Source organism: Nanorana parkeri, unplaced genomic scaffold, assembly GCF_000935625.1.
Source record: "Nanorana parkeri isolate BGI_ZX_2015 unplaced genomic scaffold, ASM93562v1 scaffold1461, whole genome shotgun sequence".
NCBI lineage: Eukaryota > Metazoa > Chordata > Amphibia > Anura > Dicroglossidae > Nanorana > Nanorana parkeri.
Genome location: NW_017307729.1, coordinates 89193 through 101452, shown reverse-complemented (window position 1 = coordinate 101452; position 12260 = coordinate 89193). Strand labels below are relative to the sequence as shown.

General features: G+C 49.7%; 1 protein-coding gene across 7 annotated transcripts in view; it reads left to right on the top strand.

The window, feature by feature from the left end:
• Positions 1-12260, top strand: part of ATP2B3 (ATPase plasma membrane Ca2+ transporting 3) — a 139126-nt gene that overhangs the window by 64140 nt on the left and 62726 nt on the right. For all 7 annotated transcript variants that reach the window (XM_018570128.1, XM_018570131.1, XM_018570127.1 and 4 more), the window contains exons 5-6: positions 741-866; positions 6032-6157. In XM_018570128.1, coding sequence (XP_018425630.1) covers positions 741-866; positions 6032-6157 — 252 coding nt within the window. The remainder of the gene's footprint in view (positions 1-740; positions 867-6031; positions 6158-12260) is intronic.

Below are 12260 nucleotides of genomic sequence, written 5' to 3'. Positions count from 1 at the left end.
TTTCTCTGGGATCCCTGACAGTAAAGTAATATAATAAATTATATAATAATAATAATAATGTTAAAAAAAATACTCTTACCCACACACATAACAAGTGGGATGGTGGGGGGAGGGGGGGGCAATACTTGCCCTGCCCCGGACAATGACAACAAACGCTAGGCTACTGCTCCTTCGGGCTGACATCCATCAAGGCATTTTAATATTTGCATAACTCCTCCTCCCAAAGGCAAGCCGGGGAAGCGGGGTGCAGGGAAGGCAAAATATAAGCAAATGAAGTGTCAGCTTTGGGATTTGTTAGTTGCAACCCGAGAAACTGATACGTATCCATTGTTGAGCGCAAGCCTTGTGGCCGCAACACTCTGCGCTCTGTACTAAAGCAACGCTGAGCGACCTGCTTCCCCTCGCATTGCATCATTGAAAAAGACGGCGGCGGCGGTTAGGTCTCCCACCGCTGCTCACTTTACCACCGCCAGCGGTTCCTCCCGATAAAGGTGGCTGGTAATCCGCGTACTCTCTGACGGAGGAAGCCAAAGTTTTTTTTTTTCAATCTACGCTTTTATAAAAATTTGATACTGTAATAAATCCAAGGCAGCGCTTTGCTCTGTGACACCTCCTGCTCCGCGCGGTCTCCCCGCCGCACTGACTCACACGTACCGATGGTTCAATGCCGCGACACAACATTCATATTGCAGGAGACAACGAACTCCATTTATTTTATGTAATATTCTCCGATGTTCCAGGCGACCTGCTGCCCGCAGATGGAGTTCTGATCCAGGGGAACGATCTTAAGATTGATGAAAGCTCGTTGACGGGAGAATCGGATCACGTGCGCAAGTCTGTAGAAAAGGACCCGATGCTGCTTTCTGGTGAGGACGCCATAGACCTTAACAAATCATTGCGCTTTGTTTGTTTGTTTTTCCCCCAATTCTCCTGATGGCTATTGCTTTGGATTCTGGAATATTAAAAGCCCTCGTTCACCCCTGAACGTCTTGTAGCGCGTTCTACGCTCGACGCACGCTCTACAAAACGCTCAAAAATATAAATCCCATTGTATTCAATGGTCTCGTTCCCACCTTGGCGTGTTTCCGCCCGTCCCTAACGCGCTACAAAACGGCCCACGCCTGAAAAGGTCCCGGTACTACTTTGGGCCGTTTTGTTGCTCGTTTCCATTGGGATACAGCCAAGTAGCCTTCGGAAACGTGCGACGGTCGCGTGACTTTTTTACCGCGAATCGCGGTAAAAAAACGCACGACGGTCGTGCGACAGACGCGAATATGCAATACGCCTAGGTGTGAACAAGACCTAAAGGAGAACTATGAGGGGGGAGGGGCTTTTCACTCCCCTCATAGTTCTAGCCGACCTGTGACAATGAGACTGTCACAGGTCGGCTCAGTAGATCGGGAGGTGAGCGAACACATGCCGGCGCTCGCTCACCTCTCGATCCTGTCATGGCTCCCTGCAGGGATTGCCCCCTCCCCGCTCCGATCCGGGGGAGGGGGCGGGTACAGCTGGCTCTGCCTCTAGATAGGAGGGGCCAGCTGTCACTCACGCAGCTGGGCGGATCCAGACAGATTTGTCGGGATCCGCTCCGGCTGCGGCGTCTCAGTATACCGCGAGCTGTAGCTCCCTATATACTGAGCTTAGGGTGACGGGAGGACGCTAGTTTGTGTCCTCCCGTTACCCTAAGGAGAACTATGGGGGAAAGCCCTGACCCCATAGTTCTCCTTTAAAGTAAAGCTAAAAGTAAAACTTTTTAAAACTTGTAGATTAGTTAGGGAAGGGTTAAAAAACACTTTTTTGGCCATCTGCATGCCATTCAAGAGAGTTACTTTCACTTCCTTTCCTGTAGAAACAACAGGAAGTGAGGGGAAAACTCTCCAAAGTGAGAGAAATCCTTTCTTGGTTGTCACCGGAAGAAGTGTCCCTATTGGATGATATCCCCTTTTTTCTGTCCTGGTGACCAATATTTCTCAGTATTACATTACAATAGTTACCATGACTAGGGATGAGCTCAGGTTTGGGCCAGGTTCAGTCTAAACCCGAGCGCCTTCGAACATGGAAGTACCATGGGCCACCCACCCAGTCAGCTGTTGGGCCCTCCCGCCCCACCGCTGCACATAAACAAAGGGGTGGGATACTTGTGTTGACATCATTGACCTTCTAAATTGGCCACATTAGGTCAATGTCATTGACTAAATATAGCCATGTGGCCAAGGTCAATGACGTCACTGCATCCCTCCCCTCTGCTTATGTGCAGCTGCAGATGGGAATTACCCAGACCAGCTGATTGGGCGGCAGCACAAGGAGCTTCCTGCCATGTTCACAGTGAAAGATAAAGGTCAAGGATTCTTGAACTGCATCATACCAACACAGAGGAGCTCAAGTTGGGACTGTGTTCCGTCCAAACCTAAAATCTCATCCCTTGTCAGCAAGATCCATTTCTTTTGTAATGCAATGCCAGAAAGACACACCTCCTCTGGACTGTGCTACCAGGAAGGCATACTTCCTGTGGACTGTGCTACCAGGAAGGCATACTTCCTGTGGACTGTGCTACCAGGAAGGCACACCTCCTCTGGACTGTGCTACCAGGAAGACATACTTCCTGTGGACTGTGCTACCATGAGGGCATACTTCCTGTGGACTGTACTACCAGAAAGACACACCTCCTCTGGACTGTACTACCAGAAAGACACACCTCCTCTGGACTGTAATACCAGGAAGGCATACTTCCTGTGGACTGTGCTACCAGGAAGGCACACCTCCTCTGGACTGTGCTATCAGGAAGACATACTTCCTGTGGACTGTGCTACCAGGAAGACATACTTCCTGTGGACTGTGCTACCAGGAAGGCATACTTCCTGTGGACTGTGCTACCAGGAAGGCATACTTCCTGTGGACTGTGCTACCAGGAAGGCACACCTCCTCTGGACTGTACTACCAGGAAGACATACTTCCTGTGGACTGTGCTACCAGGAAGACATACTTCCTGTGGACTGTGCTACCAGGAAGGCATACTTCCTGTGGACTGTGCTACCAGGAAGGCATACTTCCTGTGGACTGTGCTACCAGGAAGGCATACTTCCTGTGGACTGTGCTACCAGGAAGGCATACTTCCTGTGGACTGTACTACCAGAAAGACACACCTCCTCTGGACTGTACTACCAGAAAGACACACCTCCTCTGGACTGTACTACCAGAAAGACACACCTCCTCTGGACTGTACTACCAGAAAGACACACCTCCTCTGGACTGTACTACCAGAAAGACACACCTCCTCTGGACTGTACTACCAGAAAGACACACCTCCTCTGGACTGTACTACCAGAAAGACACACCTCCTCTGGACTGTACTACCAGAAAGACACACCTCCTCTGGACTGTACTACCAGAAAGACACACCTCCTCTGGACTGTATTACCATAAAGACACACCTCCTCTGGACTGTACTACCATAAAGACACACCTCCTCTGAACTATATTACCATAAAGACACACCTCCTCTGGACTGTACTACCAGAAAGACACACCTCCTCTGGACTGTACTACCAGAAAGACAGGCCTCTGCTGGGCTACATTGCCTGAAAGGGGACTTCACAGTTTCTCCTCCAGCTTTGCAGCTTCATGTATTACCTCCCTGGTCATTGTACAATAAATCAATGGTGTCATGATGCTAATCTATAGTCCAGTGGTGTCATGATGTGTATATACAGTATATAGTCCAGTGGAGGCGAGGTGATAACACAGCACGCTGCATCGCTAAACCAGGACTGGCTAACAGGATTACAAATCATCTGGCATGTAAAACAGTTTACAGACAGAATACGTGTGATCAATGTGTATTTAGCTGTTTCCCTGGAATTCGGCATTAGTGTCATTAGAACGATCCTGCAATGTTACAATCCCGTATAATGCTGGAGAAATCCGAGAGGCCAGATGGGCAGGATGCCTACAATTGCAGCTCGTGCCTAACTTTTATTAAGCCTCTTATAGTTAAAGTTTAGGAACATATGTCTATATCACATTGGTCACTTTGCCACATTTTATTTGTTTACTGGAATATTTATCATGTAGATCAGGGGTCGGCAACCTCGGCACTCCAGCTGCTGTGACACTACAAGTCCCATGAAGCATTGCAGAACTCTAAGGCCTGGTTCACACCTGAGCGTTTTTCAGCGCTGATGGAAGCGCTGAAAAACGCCCAAACAGTGAAATCCCATAGTTCCCTTTGGGCATGGTTCCCACCTGGGCATATTTCAGCCCGCGGAAACGCGCTAAGCCCAAACAAGTACAGGAGCTTCTTTGGGGCGTTTTTCCGCGCTTTTCCATTGGTATTCCCGAGTGTGGCTCGGGGTTAACAAAGCGGTAACCGCGAGCCACGCTCGGGAATACAGCGTAGGTCTTACCTTGTCCGTTATCTTTCTTATGTAAACCGCTTAATCCCATCATTGCACATGTAATAAAGATGAAGAAAGGCAGCCATGGTTAAAGGAGAACTATGGGGTCAGTGTTTTTCCTCATAGTTCTCCTCAGGGTCACGGGAGGACACAAACTAGCGTCCTCCCGTCACCCTAAGCTCAGTATATAGGGAGCTACAGCTCGCGGTATACTGAGACCGCCGCAGCCGGGACAGATCCTGACCCCCAGCTGCGTGATTGACAGCTGGCTCTGCCTATCCAGAGCCAGCTGTACCCGCCCCGTCCCCCGTCCGTTCCGCCAGTCAGCGCTGGAGGATCTGAGCGGGGAGGGGGGGAATCCTTGCAGGGAGCCGTGAGTGACAGCCACGGCTCTCTGCAGGGATAGAGCGAGAAGTGAGCGAGCGACGGTATGTGTTCTCTCACTTCCCGATCTATTGAGCCGACGTGTGACAGTTCATTGTCACACGTCGGCTCGGACTATGAGGTTGAGTAAAAATCACTCCCCTCATAGTTCTCCTTTAGGCCGGGTTCACACCTGGGCGTTTTACAGCGCTGATCGACGAGCTGTAAAACGCTCAACAAGTGAAATCCCATAATTTCCTATGGGCATGGTTCGCACCTGGGCGCATTTCAGCGCGCAGTAACGCGCTGAAAAACGCCCTACGCCCAAAGAGGTACAGGAGCTTCTTGGGGGCGTATTTCCGCGCGTATCCGGATAGCCCTCGTAAACGCACGTTTGTCGCGCGTTTCGTTGACCGCAAATCGCTGTAAACACGCGCGGCCCGAAACACGCATCAAACGCGCATATTACGAACGCCCGAGTGTGAACCCAGCCTAATAAAGTCCAGCCTGGTTGAGAACTATGGCTCTCTCTATAGACACGGTGGAGGCCACCCAGGGAAAGGAAGTGTGTCAATGACAGGATCGCAAGGTACAAATAAGCGGAAAAACTCCTGCAAAATAAAAACTAATGCAGCCACCCCATCTAAGTACTGATCAGATGCAATATATAAAATTTTTGTTTTTGGATACATTTGGGTATATTATGCCCTGTCTCTATTCCGATATTAGATAGAAATGAGGGCTCAGTAAACCCCAAGGCAGAAGGAGCCGTTTAGGAGACAATGGAACATACCTTTTACGCTTTCCATTCTGTTGGGAAAGCAGGAGAGGACCTGCTGGAGATGTCACATACCCAGAGGAGGCCAAATAAGCTGGATCATTGTATTCCTGAGGCTGGGAAAGAGAGGGAAGCCATTGGAGGAACAGGCATGCAGACACTGAAAGGGTTATTAAACACTGTGAAGAGCCAATATCTTAATGACACAATAATGGGAACAGATACACCAGGACAGCAGGTGGCCCCAGTAAGAGCCTCCACAACTGGCTCCTGTTAGTCTGTTCCTTCTTCCCATCGTACAGCCAGCTCGTGTTTGGTATAATTGTATTGCAGGCATTCCTGGCAATGGTAGTAATAAGTACTGGGCTGTAATTCACAATGCCAAGGCCCGACTTGAACCGTCCAGGACGAGGAGAAGGATCCCATGCTGGCCCATGCTGTCCCGTGCTGGCCCATGCTGTCCACTACTATTCACGATGACTCATGTTCTTGGCAGGTACACATGTCATGGAGGGTTCTGGCAGGATGGTGGTGACAGCTGTCGGTGTGAATTCACAAACGGGAATTATTTTCACCTTGCTTGGCGCTGGCGGAGAGGAGGAAGAGAAGAAAGACAAGAAAGGTAAATCTAACAGAACTTACTTGAGTTGATGTAAAATGTGGATTTTTTCCGTCATGCGGGCGGATCTATAACCAAACTTTTAAAACAGCATGTGCAAGTAAAACCAGTTTCCTGAGGGGGAGTTTGCATTTGGCGGGAGAATTTAATATCTGCAAGCTTGGGACATAGCAGTTCCAGCAGGCAGTGTGATAGTAAAAAACAAAGCTGACTACATCTCTGCATTTGCACCAAGCATGATACCATTATGTCATATAGCCTTTAAAGAGTTAGGTTCACCCAAATTGTGTTTCTTTTGGTAGAGAGTGATGGGTTCTTTCACCCATTAGCATCCTGGGCAATGTCTTTTATGCACCCGCTCTCCTAGTCATGCCCAATCTCTTCCTCTCTCTACATCACGTGTGTCAAACTCAAGGTCCCAGGGGCCGAATCCGGGCCCCACCAGGCTACTTCCTAGACTTCTACTTTCAGATCTAGGTATTAAGTTATTACTAAAACCCGTGATAATGTGTCAGGGCTGGAATAATGGGCCAGGTGTGGAACCCCTTGGCCGGGACGAATAATGTCCAAAAAGTGCAGTAGAAAAGTATAATCCAATCGGGTAGTCAGGTCCAGTTCTAAAGACACACCTCCTCTGGACTGTACTACCAGAAAGACACACCTCCTCTGGACTGTACTACCAGAAAGACACACCTCCTCTGGACTGTACTACCAGAAAGACACACCTCCTCTGGACTGTACTACCAGAAAGACACACCTCCTCTGGACTGTACTACCAGAAAGACAGGCCTCTGCTGGGCTACATTGCCTGAAAGGGGACTTCACAGTTTCTCCTCCAGCTTTGCAGCTTCATGTATTACCTCCCTGGTCATTGTACAATAAATCAATGGTGTCATGATGCTAATCTATAGTCCAGTGGTGTCATGATGTGTATATACAGTATATAGTCCAGTGGAGGCGAGGTGATAACACAGCACGCTGCATCGCTAAACCAGGACTGGCTAACAGGATTACAAATCATCTGGCATGTAAAACAGTTTACAGACAGAATACGTGTGATCAATGTGTATTTAGCTGTTTCCCTGGAATTCGGCATTAGTGTCATTAGAACGATCCTGCAATGTTACAATCCCGTATAATGCTGGAGAAATCCGAGAGGCCAGATGGGCAGGATGCCTACAATTGCAGCTCGTGCCTAACTTTTATTAAGCCTCTTATAGTTAAAGTTTAGGAACATATGTCTATATCACATTGGTCACTTTGCCACATTTTATTTGTTTACTGGAATATTTATCATGTAGATCAGGGGTCGGCAACCTCGGCACTCCAGCTGCTGTGACACTACAAGTCCCATGAAGCATTGCAGAACTCTAAGGCCTGGTTCACACCTGAGCGTTTTTCAGCGCTGATGGAAGCGCTGAAAAACGCCCAAACAGTGAAATCCCATAGTTCCCTTTGGGCATGGTTCCCACCTGGGCATATTTCAGCCCGCGGAAACGCGCTAAGCCCAAACAAGTACAGGAGCTTCTTTGGGGCGTTTTTCCGCGCTTTTCCATTGGTATTCCCGAGTGTGGCTCGGGGTTAACAAAGCGGTAACCGCGAGCCACGCTCGGGAATACAGCGTAGGTCTTACCTTGTCCGTTATCTTTCTTATGTAAACCGCTTAATCCCATCATTGCACATGTAATAAAGATGAAGAAAGGCAGCCATGGTTAAAGGAGAACTATGGGGTCAGTGTTTTTCCTCATAGTTCTCCTCAGGGTCACGGGAGGACACAAACTAGCGTCCTCCCGTCACCCTAAGCTCAGTATATAGGGAGCTACAGCTCGCGGTATACTGAGACCGCCGCAGCCGGGACAGATCCTGACACCCAGCTGCGTGATTGACAGCTGGCTCTGCCTATCCAGAGCCAGCTGTACCCGCCCCGTCCCCCGTCCGTTCCGCCAGTCAGCGCTGGAGGATCTGAGCGGGGAGGGGGGGAATCCTTGCAGGGAGCCGTGAGTGACAGCCACGGCTCTCTGCAGGGATAGAGCGAGAAGTGAGCGAGCGACGGTATGTGTTCTCTCACTTCCCGATCTATTGAGCCGACGTGTGACAGTTCATTGTCACACGTCGGCTCGGACTATGAGGTTGAGTAAAAATCACTCCCCTCATAGTTCTCCTTTAGGCCGGGTTCACACCTGGGCGTTTTACAGCGCTGATCGACGAGCTGTAAAACGCTCAACAAGTGAAATCCCATAATTTCCTATGGGCATGGTTCGCACCTGGGCGCATTTCAGCGCGCAGTAACGCGCTGAAAAACGCCCTACGCCCAAAGAGGTACAGGAGCTTCTTGGGGGCGTATTTCCGCGCGTATCCGGATAGCCCTCGTAAACGCACGTTTGTCGCGCGTTTCGTTGACCGCAAATCGCTGTAAACACGCGCGGCCCGAAACACGCATCAAACGCGCATATTACGAACGCCCGAGTGTGAACCCAGCCTAATAAAGTCCAGCCTGGTTGAGAACTATGGCTCTCTCTATAGACACGGTGGAGGCCACCCAGGGAAAGGAAGTGTGTCAATGACAGGATCGCAAGGTACAAATAAGCGGAAAAACTCCTGCAAAATAAAAACTAATGCAGCCACCCCATCTAAGTACTGATCAGATGCAATATATAAAATTTTTGTTTTTGGATACATTTGGGTATATTATGCCCTGTCTCTATTCCGATATTAGATAGAAATGAGGGCTCAGTAAACCCCAAGGCAGAAGGAGCCGTTTAGGAGACAATGGAACATACCTTTTACGCTTTCCATTCTGTTGGGAAAGCAGGAGAGGACCTGCTGGAGATGTCACATACCCAGAGGAGGCCAAATAAGCTGGATCATTGTATTCCTGAGGCTGGGAAAGAGAGGGAAGCCATTGGAGGAACAGGCATGCAGACACTGAAAGGGTTATTAAACACTGTGAAGAGCCAATATCTTAATGACACAATAATGGGAACAGATACACCAGGACAGCAGGTGGCCCCAGTAAGAGCCTCCACAACTGGCTCCTGTTAGTCTGTTCCTTCTTCCCATCGTACAGCCAGCTCGTGTTTGGTATAATTGTATTGCAGGCATTCCTGGCAATGGTAGTAATAAGTACTGGGCTGTAATTCACAATGCCAAGGCCCGACTTGAACCGTCCAGGACGAGGAGAAGGATCCCATGCTGGCCCATGCTGTCCCGTGCTGGCCCATGCTGTCCACTACTATTCACGATGACTCATGTTCTTGGCAGGTACACATGTCATGGAGGGTTCTGGCAGGATGGTGGTGACAGCTGTCGGTGTGAATTCACAAACGGGAATTATTTTCACCTTGCTTGGCGCTGGCGGAGAGGAGGAAGAGAAGAAAGACAAGAAAGGTAAATCTAACAGAACTTACTTGAGTTGATGTAAAATGTGGATTTTTTCCGTCATGCGGGCGGATCTATAACCAAACTTTTAAAACAGCATGTGCAAGTAAAACCAGTTTCCTGAGGGGGAGTTTGCATTTGGCGGGAGAATTTAATATCTGCAAGCTTGGGACATAGCAGTTCCAGCAGGCAGTGTGATAGTAAAAAACAAAGCTGACTACATCTCTGCATTTGCACCAAGCATGATACCATTATGTCATATAGCCTTTAAAGAGTTAGGTTCACCCAAATTGTGTTTCTTTTGGTAGAGAGTGATGGGTTCTTTCACCCATTAGCATCCTGGGCAATGTCTTTTATGCACCCGCTCTCCTAGTCATGCCCAATCTCTTCCTCTCTCTACATCACGTGTGTCAAACTCAAGGTCCCAGGGGCCGAATCCGGGCCCCACCAGGCTACTTCCTAGACTTCTACTTTCAGATCTAGGTATTAAGTTATTACTAAAACCCGTGATAATGTGTCAGGGCTGGAATAATGGGCCAGGTGTGGAACCCCTTGGCCGGGACGAATAATGTCCAAAAAGTGCAGTAGAAAAGTATAATCCAATCGGGTAGTCAGGTCCAGTTCCGGGTCGTGGCGGGCATGCAGGAATCGTAGTCGAAGGGTCAAGCGAAAGGGTCGGTAGCCGGGAAGTCAGATCAAGCAACAGGTTCACAGGAGGGAGCTGGGTGTTCACCATGAGGTAGAATAACTCAGCAATGAGTCAAGGCTCTGACCAGCTTTAAATGAACAGGGAACCCAGGACCGCCCCCTGGCTGCCGGGGCAACCAGGAAGCTTCCCCAGTCAGAGTCCAATCACAAGGCTGAGGGCAAGTGGTGAAAGCTGAAGTCCTCCCCCAGGCTGTGGCTTGGAATGGCGCAGGCGCACCACGCGACTTGCGCACGCGCACTGGCCACACCAGCGCCAGATGCCCTGCCAGGGGGAGGAGGAGGAGCTACCTGTGCCCGATGCCTGCGAACCTGACGAGGAACGGCCCCCCTGGGCCCCTGACATAATGGAATGCAGAGGCAATTATGATAAAGACTAGATACATTTATATCGTCTTACAGGCCCTTTGAGGGCAACCATGATGTTGATTCGGCCCACCATTAAATTGAGTTTGACACCCCCTGCTTCTACATGGTTGGACTTTTGGAACTGGCATGAGGTGGCATCCTCCGCTGGAAATCATGGTTTTCTGAAAGATATTGGGTGGCTGACCACATTGATATCAACCCCAAAACTGGGCAGTCAGTTTGTAGCAGTCTTACCTTTATATGCTGAAGTATAACCAGATAGGTTATGGTGAGGTGGGTTTGAGCCAGAGCACGAGGGGCTGGCTGGAGGTTTTCTTTGATAATGCCGTGTAGTGTCAGAGAGGGCCACACAGTGAACATTGATGGATCGAAGCTGGAGGTACAGGGTGGGCTGCATTAGAGTGGCGACACTAAACTCAGGAGTTAAACTTTAAAATTGCAATTAAGTACCTTTAACTATTACCGATGTAAAAAAAATGTATCTTATTGGTGTATCACCCGGCTGGAGATCCCCCAATCATCTCTGACACTGTCCTTCCTTCTGGAGGGGGGCTACGTCTGTTCCCCATGGTCCCTGTGTGTGGTGTAGTCACCGCTCCAATCTTGCTTTTGTGATGGACTACAATCCCAATACAAATCAGTAAACTAAACATGAGATTGGAGACCATCACAGGAGCGAGCTTGGAGCGGTGACTACTCTACAACACACACAGGGAATAATAGTAGTCCCCCTCCAGAAGAAAGGACAGTGTCAGCACCAATTCAGAGATGATTAAAGGACCCATAGCCGAGTGATACACAAATAAGATACATTTCTGTTAATAGTTAAGGTACTTGGATGCATTTTTAAGATTAAAGGAGAACTATGGGGTCAGTGGGTTTCCCCCATAGTTCTCCTCAGGGTCACGGGAGGACACAAACTGGCGTCCTCCCGTCACCCTAGGCTCAGTATATAGGGAGCTACAGCTCGCGGTATACTGAGACGCCGCAGCCGGGACGGATCCCGACAATACTGTCTGGATCCACCCAGCTGCGTGACTGACAGCTGGCTCGGCCTATCTAGAGACAGAGCCAGCTGTACCCGCCCCCTCCCCCGTCCGTTCCGCCAGTCAGCGCTGGAGGATCGGAGCGGGGAGGGGGGGGGGAATCCCTGCAGGGAACCGTGAGTGACAGTCACCGCTCTCTGCAGGGTGTGGCAGTGCATGGCAATGCCATTGTGGTATCTCCATTCCTGTGTCCAGAATCTGAGTGGCCAGCGCATGCTGATGGCACAGGTGTGCACAGCCTTTAAATTAAAGGTGTTGGGAAGGGTTCAAGACTCCACCTGGGAGAGAGGAAAGCCCCACCAAGGAGTCAGAGTGGAGTCCAGTGCAGCAGGGTGCTGCGGATTGGGAAGAATCCCCCAGTGTGCAGGTTAGCACATGACTGAGGCTGTCTGGAGGAACAGGCAGTGGGCTGAGGCCGGAGCAGCGGTGCTGCAAATGCAAAGCCAGGGGGCTGGAGGGGCAGGTGCTGCCATGAGATGCTAAAGAACCCCTGCGAGGGTAATTGTTCTGTTTTGTGAACTTTAATAAAAGTGGGCAAGGAAGCCCTTGAATGAAGATTGCAGCGAGTGGATGCGTCCTTAATGCGCTACAATTGGAAGCTAAATCTC